The sequence below is a fragment of the Delphinapterus leucas genome, chromosome 10 (genome assembly GCF_059928025.1).
Source record: "Delphinapterus leucas isolate spDelLeu-1000000601 "Yukka" chromosome 10, BTC_Dleu_Yukka2, whole genome shotgun sequence".
NCBI lineage: Eukaryota > Metazoa > Chordata > Mammalia > Artiodactyla > Monodontidae > Delphinapterus > Delphinapterus leucas.
Window position 1 is genome coordinate 25,639,832 of NC_143138.1, and position 16,259 is coordinate 25,656,090.

At 50.2% G+C, this 16,259-nt stretch overlaps 1 protein-coding gene and 1 long non-coding RNA gene across 8 annotated transcripts in view; both read left to right on the forward strand.

The window, feature by feature from the left end:
- The window catches only part of LOC111178915 (uncharacterized), an 80,533-nt gene extending 73,082 nt beyond the window's left edge, over window positions 1-7,451 (forward strand). For 4 of the 6 annotated variants that reach the window (XR_016394594.1, XR_016394590.1, XR_016394591.1 and 1 more), the window contains 2 exons: window positions 421-625; window positions 1,466-7,451. This is a non-coding gene — a long non-coding RNA (uncharacterized LOC111178915). Of the gene's footprint in view, window positions 1-358; window positions 626-1,465 lie in introns of all 6 variants that reach the window. The other 2 variants (XR_016394595.1, XR_016394593.1) reach the window with 2 other exon arrangements.
- A 271-nt stretch (window positions 7,452-7,722) lies between these two features.
- The window catches only part of TRAM2 (translocation associated membrane protein 2), a 75,099-nt gene continuing 66,562 nt past the window's right edge, over window positions 7,723-16,259 (forward strand). For both annotated transcript variants that reach the window (XM_022582117.3, XM_089918625.1), the window contains exon 1: window positions 7,723-7,949. In XM_022582117.3, coding sequence (XP_022437825.1) covers window positions 7,830-7,949 — 120 coding nt within the window. In that variant the 5' untranslated portion in view covers window positions 7,723-7,829. The remainder of the gene's footprint in view (window positions 7,950-16,259) is intronic.

Here is a 16,259-nt window from a genome sequence, read left to right on the forward strand (position 1 = left end):
CATACATATTATTAAAACTCAACAGCAACAACAATTGTTTAGAATTTAGACCAAAAGATTTGGGGAAGTATTTTTACCTCTAACATTGTTTAGAATTGCCATGGTGGTAATTAAAAAACAAAGAATTTTAGTCACTTTTGTCATTTAAAATTTGTTTCTAACTTTGAAATAATTTTGGATTTACGTGAGAGTTGCAAAAATATTATGGAGAGTCCTCATAAACCTTTCACTCAGCTTATGTAACCATGGTACATTTTTCAAAACACAGAAATTAACATTGGTACCATACTATTAACCAAACTATAGACTTTGTTGGGATTTCAGCCATGTTTTCACTAATGTCCTTTTTCTGTTCCAGGGTTAAATCCAGGATACCACATTGCCTTTAGAGGTTTATCATTGTTTTAAAATTCTTTATAGATCGTGCAATGCCTTCATGCGTGCCCCCAGGGCTGACTGCTTCCACTGCCCTGACCTTAGTATACCACTGATTCCACTAAACTGCTGTGGTATCAGAGGCAAGAATGTTGTGCCTGATATGACATGCTGGACCGACATGCTGGAGCACCAACACTACACTTTGTCAAGCTGCAGCTCCATCAGCGAGACACTTCAACAGTGACTGGTAGGTGTGTGCCATTTGCAAAGCTCATGTGTCTACTGTACGGAAACCAGAAAGCAAGACTCATTTTGGGCAAGAGTGCCATGAGTCCCTTGAGGAAAAGAGGTGAAAATATATAGAGTAAAAAGCCCTGACAAAAATTATGGTGCAGATGCTTCTGGATGCCTGCTCCATACTAGTTCCCCGCCTTTTTTCTTGCCAGGACCTAGTCAGGATCTTCAAAGCAGGCTGAAAGTCTCCTCAGCTCCTCTGAGGATGCCTTCCTGGTGAGGTTAATCTAGTCATGTCAGTTCCACTCACCTTGCCAATGACTGGTTTAGGAATGGGCATGTGATGCATTTCTGGCCAATGAGGCATGAGGGGAAAGTCTGGGATTTCTGGGAAAGTTTTCTTCACTCTTCAAAATGCCCCCCTCTTTCTTGTCTGAATTTTGGGTCTTGTTGTATGAAAGATAGAATGCCTGGAGCTGTTGCAGCCCCTTTGTAACCATGAGGGACAAGTCTGAGACAAAAGCAAACACAGAGTGGCAAAGTGGCAGGACAGTGAGAATCCAGGTTTGGATGAATCACTTACCCCTGGGAATGAACTGATTCAGGACTTCTTGTTATATGAGAAAAGACATTTTCCATTTCCCGGGGCTAGTGGTCACTCTTATACCGGCCATGGCAACGGCATCTCTCTTTCAATCATTTATTCACTAAAACAACACTCAGTGAGAACACACCACGTGGGATTATTGTGTTTGGTGCTGATGGAATCAGAGCGAATGGCTAGCTTCCTGCCCTAAAAGGTGACACCATCCGAAGGGTGTGTAAAACTCATAGACAAATCCACTGATTGCAGGAGAACTTGCTGCTACCTGAGAGGTGTGCACAGGTGCTATGTGACCCCTCCAGCCTAAGTGCCCTGAAGACAGCTTTGTGAAGGAAGAGGTACACACCCTTTATCTTCAAGGATAGTTACCTTATAGGCAAAGGGACATAGCACAAGGGCCTTGTGAGAGGAACAAAGACACAGAGATTGGAAACTGCAGGGTCTGTTCTGGAAAGAGGGGCTACTCCAATTTAGTTAAGCATTGGTGTTTCAGAATTATCAGCTGCCATGATGGGACAGGTGGGGAGAGACAGATGGTGCTTACTTGATCAGTGCCATGCTCTAGGAAGGCTGAAAGGCTCCAGTTTGGGTGGGCAGAGGGGACCCTGTGCTGATCTCTAGCCTGAGTCCTGTTTCAGCTACCTGCTAATTATGTGGCCCTTTGTCTTTCATGAGTCTCAGAACAGCTATAAGAAGGGGTTGGTAATCACTGTCTTTCCTCCCTCACAGGGTAACTGTAAAGCACAATATAAACATGAAAGGTTATTATCTCCTCCACGTCCAGACCTAACTATAGATTCACCCATCTTAGGTTGTTGCCCCAGCCTCAGAGGAGTGACCCTCATGCCTCCTCCTTGGTTTCATCCATGATCTCCCATATTTCTAGTATTTTAAGTATTTCCCTCTCCCTCTCCTGAGTGTTTTTTCTCTGTCTCCAAATATGCTCTGATCTTAAAAAATAAAGATCCTTCCTTGGATCTTCTGTATCTCCTAAGGCACTATCCATTTCCCTTGTTCTCACCAAACTTCTTAAAAGAATAGACTATTTTCTCACCTTTTCTCATCTTCTACCCACTGTTAACTATGCCTCCTCCAATGTCCAATTAAGAGTGGGCCCTCAGAACTCTCCTACAGTGTTGGTGGGAATGTAAATTGATACAACCACTGTGGAGAACAGTATGGAGGTTCCTTAAAAAACTAGAAATAGAGTTACCATATGATCCAGCAATCCCACCCCTGGGCATATATCTGGAGAAAAACATGGTTGGAAAGGATACATGCACCCCAATGTTCATTGCAGCGCTGTTTACAATAGCCAAGACGTGGAAGCAGCCTAAATGTCCATCGACAGATGAATGGATAAAGAAGATGTTGTATATACACACAATGGAATATTACTCAGTCATAAAAAAGAATGAAATAATGCCACTTGCGGCAACATGAATGGACCTAGAGATTATCATACTGAGTGAAGTAAGTCAGACATAGAAAGACAAATATCATATAATAACACTTATATGTGGAATCTAAAAAAATGATACAAAGGAACTTCTTTACAAAACAGAAATAGACTCACAGACATAGAAACAAACTTAACGGTTACTGAAGGGGAAAGGGGGAGCAGGGATATATTAGGGATGTGGGATTAACAGATACATGCTACTATATATAAAATAGATAAAAAACAAGGCCCTACTGTATGGGACAGGGAACTATATTCAATGTCGTGTAATAACCTATGATGGAAAAGAATCTGAAAAAGTATATATGTATATATATATATAACTGAATCACTTTGCTGTATACCTGAAACATTGTAAATCAACTATACTTCAATTAAAAAAATTTTTTTTAAAAGAGTGGGCCCTCAAAGGCCATAATGCCAGCACCTAGGGGCTTCATCCTCTTATCCTGCCTAGTTTAACCTGCCCTGGTGAAATGCTTGCGTTATGGCTTCCTCAACCCGCCCCCCTTTCCTTTTCCTTCTCCCCCCTTCTCAGAGTTGGGGGTCCCTCAGATTCTGCTGACCTCGGGCTTTTCCTCACTCAGCACACTCTCCTGGGAACACTTAGTTAACCTCATGGCTTCCACAGTCCCCTTGCAGATGAAGCACAAATACCTTTAATTCTGACTTTCTCTCCCTTAATCCAGTCCAATGGTTTCCAACTGACCTGTCAAAGCATCGATTTGAACATCCTGAGACTCCTCAGGCTCAGCTTGTGCACAGCTGAGGCCAGCTTCTCCTCGCTTATGACTGTTCTTTCTCTGTTGTTCCATATACGTGTTTTTTTTTTTAATTTTATTTATTTATTTATTTATTTATTTATTTATGGCTGTGTTGGGTCTTCATTGCCGCACGTGAGCTTTTTCTAGTTGTGGAGAGCAGGGGCTACCCTTTGTGTGGTGCGCGGGCTTCTCATTGCGGTGGCTTCTCTTGTTGCGGAGCACGGGCTCTAGGCACGAGGGCTTCAGTAGTTGTGGCTTGCGGGCTGTAGAGCGCAGGCTCAGTAGCTGTGGCACACGGGCTTAGTTGCCCCATGGCATGTGGGATCTTCCCAGACCAGGGCTCGAACCCATGTCTCCTGCATTGGCAGGCAGATTCTTAACCGCTGTGCCAGCAGGGAACTCCCCATATATGTTTTTTAATGGTCCCACCATCATTTATGTCATTGTAGCCTAAAGTTTTGACTCCTCCAACTCCTATACATCATATATTAAAGCAATCACCAAATCCAATTAATTAACCCGTACAATTGTCCCTGAAATAATTCACCTCTGTTTTATTCTTATCGCCACTATTCTTTGAGAAGGGGTTTGTTTTGTTTTGCTTTGTTTTTAACTGGGCTGTTCTAATAGTTTCTCAAATGGTCTTCCTGATACCACTCTTTTTACCTTTTTTTTTTTCTGCGGTACGCGGGCCTCTCACTGTTGTGGCCTCTCCCGTTGCGGAGCACAGGCTCCGGACACGCAGGCTCAGCGGCCATGGCTCACGGACCCAGCTGCTCCGCGGCATGTGGGATCTTCCCGGACCGGGGCACAAACCAGCGTCCCCTGCATCGGCAGGTGGACTCTCAACCACTGCGCCACCAGGGAAGCCCAGGATACTACTCTTTAAATCAAAACAATCTTTCACATTCCTGATGGTTCTCTCTTTAAAGCCAGATTTGGTCCTGCTTAAAAAATTCCCATTGTTTGCAGAATAAAGTCACAATTCTTTAAAAAAAATTTTTTCAGCTTTATTGAGGTATAATTGACAAATAAAATTGTAAGGTATTTATGATACACTGAAAGTCACAGTTCTTTATCATGGCATTTGAAACCTGTTACAACCTAGCTCCATCTTAAGCCTCCAAAATTCATCTCCCACCCCGCTCCTGCATTCTCTATCAGTAAGATCCTACCAGATAAAGGTCCAGCCCAAATGTCCTCTTCCCATTACCCCAGACAGAATTAAGTTACCTCTTCTTTGCACTCATAGGGTATGTATTTCAAGTTGTTCTTAGAGTCACCATCATCACACTGAATTGTAATGATGTCTCTGTCTCTTCTAATAGATTGTAAGCTCCAGCATACCTCTTGCTGCATAACCAGTGACAACAAGATTCAGCGACTTAAAACAGCAGATATTTATTAGCTCACAGCTGCTGTGTGTCAGGAATTTGGCAGTGGCTACCTGGCTGGCTCTGGCTAGGGGGTCTCTCATGAGGTTGCAGTCAAGAGGTCAGCAGGGCTGTGGTCATCTGAAAGCTTGACTGGGGCTGGAGGATCTGCTTCCAAAATGGCTCATGCAGAAGCCTGGCAAGTTAGCACTGGCTGTTGGCTGGAGGTCCTGGTTCCTGTCCATGTGGACCTCTCCCTAAAGCTGCTTGAGTATCCTCGCAACATGGCAGCCCACTTTCCCCAGAGCAAGTGATCAAGACAAGAGAGAAAGGAGAAAAACAAAATGCCTTTATGACCTAGTCTTGGAAGTCACACACCATAACTTATTCTATTTGTTAAAAGTGAGCCACTAAATCCAGCCCACACTCAAGGGGAAGAGGGGAATTAATTGCTATCTCTTGAAGGTTGGAATATCAAAGAACTTGAGGACATATTTTAAAACCACCAACAGGGGTTGTCCTATCTTTGTCTTCAGTAACTAGCACAGCATCTGGCACTTAGCAGGTGCTCAGTAGATGTTTCTAATGGAAAGATGTGTTGAAGGGGGGAGATACTGGAGGCAGTGTAACCATGGGTAATTTCTGTGGGCCCCGTGAAGAGTGGTGGAGGTGAGAGTTGGTGGGAGAGATTCTGAGGTAAGAATTCATGGGACTCCATGACCGATTGCATGAGAGGGGTTGGGAAGAGATCCATTTGGGGTTGAAGGTCTTGAAACTAGGACTTAAGAGGTGGTTGCAATGGATGAAGTAGGCATCTAGGACTTCCTCCTTGGGGTTTCAAGGTAATGAAATATTAAATCATACAGCTAAGAACCCCGTGTCTAGTTGTTCAATTATATTTGGAAGGGTCTGGAGCTGGCAGTCATCAGTATGAGCCCTAAGTCATCCCCTTTATTTCATGTTTCTCATTTATAAATATGGAGGTTCTAGTACCTAACTATGTCCCAGGACTTCCCAACTAAACTCTTAATGTTAAGGGGATAGCAACATCCCACCTTTTTCTTTTTTTTTAGCATCCCACCTTTGCAAGAAATTCCCACCACCACATCCTCTACAAATGGTCATGTGGAAACACAAGGGAACTATTAGGTTGAACCATCTGAAATGCTGGTGTTCTGGTTTTGACCTATAAAGAAGTCAGTTTCATAGGGTTCAACCTAATAGATATGGCTGCAGTTTGAAGATTTGAACACCTTTTCACAGATGGAAAATTGAGATGTTCCAGAGTTCTGGATCTTTCTATTCCTCACGAGATTAAGGTCCAACTTTAAGAAAGGTCAGTCTTGAAGTTAAATTAGCTTTAGTCCGATATAGGCATTACTTTCTCATTTCCTTATGTCAGATAAAGGAATTAAAGACCAAAGACTAAATACTGGAGTCAAGAAACTTAAGATGGAAAATTTATCTCAGAACTCCAGATAAGTCCAGACTCAATCACATTTCATACACTGTGCCATTTCTAAGAAATTGTATTTACTTAGAAGTGAAATAGCTGTGGACCTAATAAAAAAGGGACTAGGAATTAAATAGTTCTTTTCTCATTTTGTACCTCTGGAAAGTGATTAGTTGACTCCTTCATTACTGGTAGGACTAAATCCAATATTTGCCAATTTAATTTATGAAAAATACCTTTTGTCCTCCATGAGTAGTTTTTTTTTAAAAATTTATTTATTTTAGGCTACATTGGATCTTCGTCGCTGTGCACGGGGCTTTCTCCAGTTGCGGAGAATGGGGGCCACTCTTCGTTCGGGCACTCAGGTCCCTCATTGCGGTGCCTTCTCTTGTTGCGGAGCACAGGCTCCAGGCTCCCGGGCTTCAGTAGTCGTGGCTTGGGAGCTCCAGAGTGCAGGCTCAGCAGCCGTGACGCACGGGCCCAGGGCCCAGCTGTTCCGCGGGATCTTCCGGGACCAGGGCTCGAACCTGCGTCCCCTGAATTGGCAGGCGAATTCTCAACCACTGCACCACCAGGGAAGCCCTCCACGAGTACTTTTAAAACTTAATATTAAACAGAAACTTTCAATGAGAAAGTTCTTTTCTTCTTCAGTGTTTATTCTTCCACTTTTTCGGATCAATTAACATCGAAGGTAGACTTTGGGTAAAACGTGTAAAACTAATTTATAGTAGCACAAAGTTCTCAAAAGTTAAGAGAGCACAACTGCACCGATCCATCCATTCCCGCCCATTGGAAAGCAAGCTCCCCGAGGGCAGGGTCTTTGCTGCATATTCCTAGCAATCTGAACCGTGCCTAACCCTCTCTAGCTCTCAGTGAATACTTGGTTAACCGTCCATTCATTATCATCCGTGCAGGCCGCTGTGGCCAACGAGGATGCCGGCCAGCACCGAACCTGAGCGGCTCTCAGCCCGCCAAGGCCACAGCCCGCACCTCCGGAAGCACCGAGCTGAGCTGCCCACCCCGCGGCCAGCCCGCGGCCTCCGCGGCCCTTCCCTTCCCGCAGAGGAAGGAGCGGCCGCCGAGGAGTGGGAAACCCGGGCCCACTTCCTGTCCGGGTAGGGCCGTGCGTCCTTGCGCCCCTCTGCCAGCTCCCGGCCGGGAGAACGCGGCGGGGCGCGAGCGCCGGGCAAGGGGAACCCAGCCTGGCGCACCGCCCTCCGGCCCCGCCCCGGCCCGGCCCCGGCCCCGGCCCCGGCCCCGCCCCCTCGCGTCCCCAGCGGCGAAAGGGTTAAGCGCGCGGGGGGCGGGGCCCGAGCGAGCCAGGCGCACCGAGTGCGGGCCGCGGGCGGCGAGGGGGCTGCGCCGGGGGCGGTTCCGGACGGCGGGGGCGGGGGCGGGCGGAGGAAGGGGGCGGGCCCCAGAAGTTGTTGGGCGCTGGGCCGGCGGCGGGAGGGCGAGAGGGCGGCGGGCCGGCGGGCGGAGTGGGCCTGGGCTCGAGAAGTTTGCGCGGCGGCTGGTGAGCGCCGGTTGCGGGCCCCGCCGGCCGTGCGCGCCCGCTGCCATGGCTTTCCGCCGGAGGACGAAAAGTTACCCGCTCTTCAGCCAGGAGTTCGTCATCCACAACCATGCGGACATCGGCTTCTGCCTGGTGCTCTGCGTCCTCATCGGGCTTATGTTCGAGGTGAGCGACAGCGGGGCGGTGAGCGCCCCTCTCGCGCGCCGCCCGACGTCCCCCTGCGGGTCTCCGGGGTCCGCGTCTGCGCCTGGGCGCCCGGCCGCCGTGTCGGTCCCCCGCACCCCCGGCTTTGTGCACTGTGCGCCCCTCGGCCTCCTAGTCAGCCCAGACACCGCCGCCAGCTCCGCGCCGTGCCCGCCTGCCCTGCCGCCCTTTTGGGCACCTACCGTACCCTGCAGCTCTCCCTGCAGCCCCGAATCCTCAGCCTGGCCTCGAACCAACCGCAGAGCTGCCACCCGGCCCGCCCAGCGCGGGTTCCTTTTTGGTGTCCGGGAGCCAAGCCCGGAGACTTCCAGACCCGCAGTCATTGCACAACTCCCCTTCCCAAGCCGTGGCTGCTAGCTCCTCTGGGCTTTTCCAGTGGGAGGGACCCCGGCCCCTTTCCTCCTCCCACTTGATTTTCGGGGTCTTTTGCATCCTCCGCTCTGGGCCAGACTCGGGGTGTTCACGTGTGGCCCTGGCCCCATCCCAGCAGTGCACTTCTGCCGTCCTCCCGCCACCCTCCCCACCCCCCCCTTTTTTTTTTACTCTTGCCCAAAAGGCCAGTTTTCATAAACCCTGTTTCACTCTGTGAACTATTCATTCAGATCCATCTGTGGTGGACCCAGAGCTTCTTCTGTGACAGGAGCAAGGCACGGCCCAGGGATACCCTCCGCTTTTAGGGGAAAGGTGATTCTCTAAAAGCTATTTGGGTAGGGGGAGACGACGGGGTCCTGCTCAGGACAGCTGGGGCAGGCCTCATGGAGTAGGGAGTTTTAGTAAGCCTGAATGGGGTCAGAATCCAAGGGGGCTGATGGGAAGGATTCCCTACTCCCGACAGCCAGAAAAATGTGATATTCACAAGTAGGGAGAACTGGCAAACGCTGAGTATAGGACTTGCTGTGGTCTGTCTTGTCTCAAGGGTCAGATATGTGAGTGACACTTCGTGGGCAGCTTATCTGCATTCTCAGGAATGGGTTAGGAAGCTGTAACTCTATAAATTGCCTTGAAGATGGAAGATTCCTGGCGTGGCTAATTACCTCTTCTGTGTCCCTCTGTCTCTGGGTTCCCTATCTCCTCTCTAAGGATGACAAGGGCCCTGCTTGGTCAGTGAAGCTGCCCTCAAGCTGGGGACATTCTTGTGGTGGCCGAGTCAGCGTTGGATGTCTGCATGTGTCCTTGGCTGGGCTTCAGGGTCTGCAGGCCTCCTTTACTCCTTCCACCCACCCCGACAGCTCTCGTGATGTATCGGCGGCGAGGGCTTTGTCAAGCCAGGGTGGTCCCGGTGTCACGGTCCCTGCTCTGTCACTAATTTGACGAAATAAAAAACAGATGCAGCCTCAGTTTCCCCATCATTACAGATGAGTAAAACCTGTCTTCCTCACAGCATTATTGTGAGGTTTAACTGAGATCATGGGAGCAGCAAAAGCCATAACAGGTTCTACCAATGTGAAATCAGGTCGTTTGCTCCTGAAACCCTGTTATTGTTGATCTTAATAGCTTAGCGGGATAGGAGAAAATTTGTTTGGTCCAGCCAGTGCTCTCAGTGTCTCCTTGCTGTCCTCCATTCTAAGAGGCCTCCCAGTGCCTTGTCACCAGACTTGGAGGGTGTGGTTGGAAAGACACGTGACAGCTGTAGCCCTCACAGCCAGCGACGTCTCTTGCATAGCCTGGTGGGTCTCTCTGCTGTGTGTCTGGCATTCATTAAGGATGGTGGCTCTACCTGCTTTTACCTTTGCTCAAAAAGAGCTGCCGAGTATTTGAGCTCAGTACCTCCTTCCCTCGCTGCCTCTGGTCTGGTGGAAAGTCCTGTTGGTTAAACCTGGCCGTCCATGGGAGGTGGAAAGTGCTAGGAGCCCTTAATTCCAGTACATGACAAGAGGAAGGCCCAGGGTGGGAAAAAAACCCTGAAAAAACCGCCCTGCCCTCCTCCCCCTTTTGGGATTGGACTGGGGAGTGTGGAAAGGGCCAGGGGTGAAATGCCTGCCTCACGGCTCCCTGTCCCACCACCCTCTTCTGGTAGAACCTTCGCCCCGCGGCATCTGTACGTACAGGACAGGTTGTCTCCTCAGGAAGGTGCACTGGAGGTACGTTGTGGGTCGGTGCAGGCTGGTCTGGGAGGAGGAGGGCCGTGTCCAGACCTCCCTTATGAATCACGTGTGTTCTGCTGCACTAGGCACACAGTAGGTCTTCATTGTCTGTACCTACCAACTGACTCTCCACAGAGACAGGTATCTGCCGGGGGGACTCAGATTTCTGGAACTCTGCTCTCCCTACCAGATGAGAGCAGGACCTCAGAGAAACACATGTGGGCATCCTCACAGTTGGGGTAAACCAGCCAGGGACTTACAAGCTATCACTCAGGGTCATCTGGGTTCTTCCCTGGAGGGGTGGTGTGTACGTGTGTGTGTATATAGGGATGCAGATGATGGGGGGCAGGCCAGCACTTAACACGACTCACTTTTTCTTAGGAGTGAGGACGGAAGGAGATGGAAAGGGGAGGGGAAGGCAGGGAGAGAGGACGGCAGGCTTTTGGGTTTCTAACTTGGGCAGGGCTAGGATGCCTTCATTCAGAAGCTGAATCAGGAAAACTCAATTATAATTCTTCCCACAAAGAGCGAGTCTCCTGGCTACTTCTCCCTCTGGGGTCCCCTGCCCAGCCTCTGCCAATGAGCTGGGGCCCTCTCCCCCGACCCCAGCCAGCCACAGCCTGGCCCTTGCATCTTAACTGGTCTCCACTTCTTCCCTGCCTCGCCCCTTCCCCAACTCACTGGTCAGCTTACCAGCGTTCAGAGGGCCTTTCGTTCCCCCGCAGGAACCCCAGGACTTTAGTTCTGTCCCCTGGGAGATGATGACTCCAAGTTCCTTCCCTTGGGATCACCTCCTTTGGGGAACACACATGAAAGGGTTGCCCTCCCACCTCTGTTTGGTTCCGTTTTGAACCCTCCTGAGGTTCCTTCTCCCATCTCCGAGGCCGGGGCAGGCTCTTCCCCCGAGCCCAGGTTTTCTTTCAGTCCTGCGGGCTGATTGGAATAGAGCTGCTCTGTGCAGCCACAGCACTTGGCTAAAAAATGTCAGGAATGCGGAGCTTCATTCCCCCTCCTTCCCTTCCAGCTTTCTCTTTCTTGACTCTGCCGGGGAGAGGTGGTGCAAGGGGGATTTCTACTCCACACTTTGGTCCTTCAGGCCTGTCTGAGGTGGAGCCCGGCCGGAGCGGCCTTCAGGGTGTGGGCAGCCAGTGGGGTGTGTGTCAGATTTGAAAGCCGCCTCCCCTCTCCTTTCCCTTTCCAATGTCCTGTTCCTTTGGTGCCACAGTGCCACGTTTCAAACTGAAACAGGCAGGGGGAAGAGAGAGGAAAAGGCGCTCATTAGCGAGAACAGAGAATGAGAACAAGGGGGCACATCCAGCAGAGAGGAAGCCACTTGTACATTACCTACGAAATGTCATTTCGAGACAGACTTTTTCTGTTTGTTGCAAAGCTCATTTGCGGGCGCTGCTGGCTCTGCAGCACGGAAATGGTTCTGAAATTCTGGGCCCGTCATTTGGAGGTTGGGTTCCTGTTTGGTCTGTGATGACTTTAAGAATTTAGGGCCCAGAGAACTTTGGGGGTAGTGGTTGGTTTTTGCTTTTTAATTGTTTTGGAGGCAGATGTGGTGGAGCCACCTTTTCTCCAGGAACTGCCTTCTTCCCGGTTGCTGACACCACGGCCAGCTTGTCGGGGTGATGTGTTTGCAGCGTGTACAGTGGGAGCCCGTTGTGTCACGACCTGGCAGGACACGGGTTCCGTGGCACCAGTGCACATCCTCCCAGGCATCCCTGCAGACATCACAACCTGAAGGGAGGCTGCTGGTCCTGCCCCTTAGCATTAGTGCTGTAAGACAGCTCTGCTTACATTCTGTTATTACAAAGAGCCGTGCACATGGCACAGATGTACATCTGAGGGCAGATGTCGCTTTTATTTTAATTCCTAATCGCTTTTGAAGATGTTCTTCTGCCAGCTGTTACAGTTCCTGACTTACGCATCTTCCTCTCCAGCCTCTGACGTGGCTCATCAGTGGCGTTCTAGAGAAATGAGTCAGGGGAAGCCGAGAAGGGCCACTTAGTCTCTTAGGTGCCCTTGTTCTGTGGTTGGATTTTTACCCGCATTTCAGTGATCTGAACAAAAGAGCAGAGATTTGGAACTAGTGTACCTCCTGGTCCAGCCTCAAGTGTAAGTAACCCTGTCCTGTGGGATGTAAGGGCACCTCGGTGATCCCCGTTTCTTCTTTTGGCAAAAATGTGACATCCAGAAAGGTGGTGTCTATCAGTGAGTGAGTTTTTAACCCTCACAGCACGATGAAGGTACAGATGTCCCGCACTGATGGTCTCAGCCGCCACGCTGGTGGCCCCTGTTATTGGCGTCATTGCTGGGTGTGTGAGAACACCTTCCGCCATCAGCCTGGCTTGAATTTCAGTTTAGATAGGACCTGTTTTTTCCATGAGACCTTTCCCCCAAGTTCTCCAGTGCCAGCTGTCTGCTCCAAAGCGGGCGATCACTCTGCCCTGGGTGCCTCTTTCCCCTGCTCCACAGAGAACATCTGTTGTCCCTCTGCCATCCATCTTATTGGAAGGTGGGCTGGGGGTGCTGGAGGGTCTCAGAGCTGCCGCTGTCAGCTGCCCCGCCAGCTCCGTCGGTGCCACTTTCCTCTTGCTCCCTCTGTTGTCTGCACCCTTGGCCGCTGCTTCCTGGGGGCACTGTCCGGCCCAGTCTAGTCCTGCCTGTTTGCAGAGTCGCATGTGTTGCTATGGAGAAAACTTCACTCTGGCAGGCATGAGCTCCTTTCTGATCTGCTTCGTCGTGGGCAGGGGCCCCAGAAATCAGTCTGTGGCAGAGCTGATATATCTCCCGTTCCCACCCTGATAAATGCCTAAGCTGGAGGGTTGATAAGAGCGGATTAGAGTTCCCAAACTACAGAAGTGCTTTCTAATCAGCCAGAGTGCTATTAGCAAGCTTTGGTGGGAAACTTTACTGATACGATCTCTTAACCTTTTCATCCAGCACTGTGTATCTGGTGTCCATTGGTACCTAATGGTTAAAGAAAAGGGGGCAAAAAAAGGGAAAAGAAAACAGTAAAGCTACTACCACGGCTCCTGACACAGCCCGTCTCGTTTCCTGAGCAGACCTTTGTCTCTCACACAGCCTGTTGCTTTGCCTTGACTTACCTCAATGTCTCACGTGTCCGCAGTGGAAGGAAACCCAGCCCAGCTTAGTCACCACTGGTTAACATTGGGAGTTGACGTTGCAGTTTGAAGAGCTCTGCAGGCAGGTCTCCTGGACAGTGTAGGTTCACACAGCTTTCCTGCGTGAAGGAACGGAGCCTGATTGTGAGTGGGGGACTGGGAGGCCCCTGGAGGGAATTTGGGGGCACGCAGGGTTAGGTGAGCCGCTGCTCTGTGGCTCTCTGCCCGAGCCACGTTGCCTCTTGACAGCTCCCCTCATCTGTCTCCAGGGGTTGGCAGCATTTTGCGTCTGTGAAATGCTTTACTAGCCTCACCCTGTAATCTGGATGGTTTATGGGGGTTGTCATACCCATCCAGAGCCTGGCTTCTAGAGGAGAGACTTGGCCAAGGACCATTCGCTCCGAGTTAGAGTTGGAGCCAAAACAAGAAGTCAGCCACGTCTGGCTCACATTTAGAGCTCAGCCCCGATGCTTCCACCAATGGGGCGTCTACAGAATGTAGCCACAGGCCGCTTTATTTTTCTCTGTCTGAGTGGAATCTGTTTATTACCTGGAAGTAATGTCTGCGGGTCACGGTTCCACTTGGAGGCTTTTCTGTCTGGAAGAGTCGTTGCCATTTGCAGTGACTCCCTGAAAGACTCCAGAGAGTGACCCAAATGTGTGTATCACGTGTGACCGTGGGCGAGTGGGCAGAGGCTTTACCTCCTGTTAAAGTTACTGTCTGCTGTTAGCCCACATCTGCGTGAGAGTGGCTGCTTCTGGCTGCTATATCTTCATTGCCCGTATCAACAAGTGAATATCATGGCCATAGCTCAAGGGCACATCTTTTCTTCACGTTTTACAAGTCTAAGGGCTAAAGGGAAACCTAGACTATCATCTGCTGTGTTTACAGAAGAGGAAAATAAGACCCCAGAGGTTGAGTGATTTGCCCAGGACAGCAGAGTGAATTTCTGGTAAACTTGGGCCTTGAACCCACATCATCTGACTGAAGCCCAGTGCATTTTTACGCATATGCTCACTGGCTTTCCCGACGCTGCCTTTGAATGCCATTTTGTGTGCAGAAGCCTCGAAATTGACAGATCCTTCCTAAATGTGCTGCGTTCATTTAGTCGGCAGCTGTTTGTGGACTGGGTGCCTGCCGTGTGCTTGTGTGGAGCTCTGGGAATGCAGATGAACCAGGTGGGGTCCCTGTCTTCAAGGAGGTCACGATGTGGTAGCTTAAAGCTGATAGACTGTTTGTGGAGAGAAGTGAGGTCTTGAACTTGATGAAAGTGGCAGGTGCAACTTACAGATCATTGGGCCTCACCCTCAAGCCATTGCCGTTGGTGGAGGGGGGAGTTTATTGAATAGAGACCCAACACCCTGAGTGGTCAGCAGGCAGAAGACAAGCATGGTGGTGACTCCTGGGCATCTCGTGTGTCACAGCCTTGCGGATGAGTGAACTGACCAAAGGCAGCGAGTGTGTATGTGTGTGCAAGGTGTGATTTCTGGCACTCGGAGGCCTTCATTGATTGGAACCTTGCTTGAGGTTCAGAGAACTCTTCCGTAGGGTTTCTTAAGATTTCCAACATCAAACCCCAGCGGGATCTGTGATGTGCCTTTTGGGTTAGTGGGGGTGAGTCGCACCTGAGGTGAGAAAGGACATCATCCTCAGAGACTCAGTTGTCCTGCCTTTGAAGAGGGTTTCTTAATAAAGCTCCTTAAGTTTTAAGGACAGAGTATCATTAGTTTAATCAGTTTGTTTTTTCGTCTTTATCATAAAGGTGCAGATACTCTCTGTTTTCACGGAGAATTTTAAAAAGAGACTTTTTAATGATGAAGACTTCTGTGGCTCTGGGGAGGGAGAAGGATGTGCCTACCTATGGGCAAAGCGTGGGGATGTAACATACAGCAACATGCCTATTCCTGCTCTGTTAACCTCTGCCCCCTTGCTTTGAGGAAAGCCCGCGACCTCACTGGTTAGTTAACAAGTGTTTCTGGTCTGTTGTGCGTGCCCAAGCGCAGTGCTGGCATCTTCGAAAAGTAGCATTGAGAGTCAGTGAGAACGTGGCTTTGGGGTGAGAGGTGACAGGGGATGTATTATCAGCTCCTTTCCTGAAGGTTAAGGGCAGTCTGGGGGCTCCTGACCTGGAGGAGCGATGCCAGGATAGGCAGACCTTCGCTCCGTGATTCCCAGAGTCCTGCGGGAAGCTGCGGCGTCCCTTCACGATGCCCTGCAGAGAAGGATCTCCTCTCCGAGGAACTTCTTCCTCGGGACTTGGGACGGGATGGGGCTTTTCAGACCCAGCACTTCTGGAGTTCAGAGTGTTTGGTTTGCTCTCCGACTTTGTACTGGGTCAGCTTTTGACCTCGATGGGCAGGGAATAACTTGTTTGTATGGATTTGGTGACTGCTGTTTGGAAGAGGGGGTGGAGGTGGAAAGGAATGAGGGATCGCTGATTTTTTCTTTTCTGTAATTGCAGTTTGGTCTCTGGTTTGGCGTGACGTGCGGGCACGAGCTCCTTTTCCAGGGTCCCCGCGACAGAGCCCGGGCAGGGAGCTGTGCAGTGGAGGGGTGAGGACTGGGCCCCGGGGCCTCTGCCCCTAAGTAGCTGTGCGGCCCCTTCTCCAGTCTGGGCCCCGCTGCTTCCTGCGAGTGTCAGTTGCTCTGCGTCTCGGTCATGCCTTCCTAAAATGCTGATGCAGGACAGGGCTGGGACATACGGGTAACACTGCAGTTGAAGGAGCACCTTCCCCACAGCCGCACGGATTCAGGGTTAATGAGAAAAACGTTGCCCTCCGCTACCTTCTGAAGTTGAGGTAGTGGTCTCAACTTCTGCTTTGGTTTCATTTCTTATTTGAGTTGAAATCTAGCCTGAATTTGGGTTTGACATGTCATGGAGCTTAGTGGAACCAGTGGTGAGGGAGGAGAAAACCCATATGTTAGAAAGGAATCACCTGGGATGGGAGAGGGGGTGGGCTCTGTCTGTGACTTTGGAGTCAGAGGCCATGGGGCCCCTCCCAGGCTGACAGGGGACCCGGGAAGAGCTAGAAGAGGTCTCTGTCCTGGGCAGCACG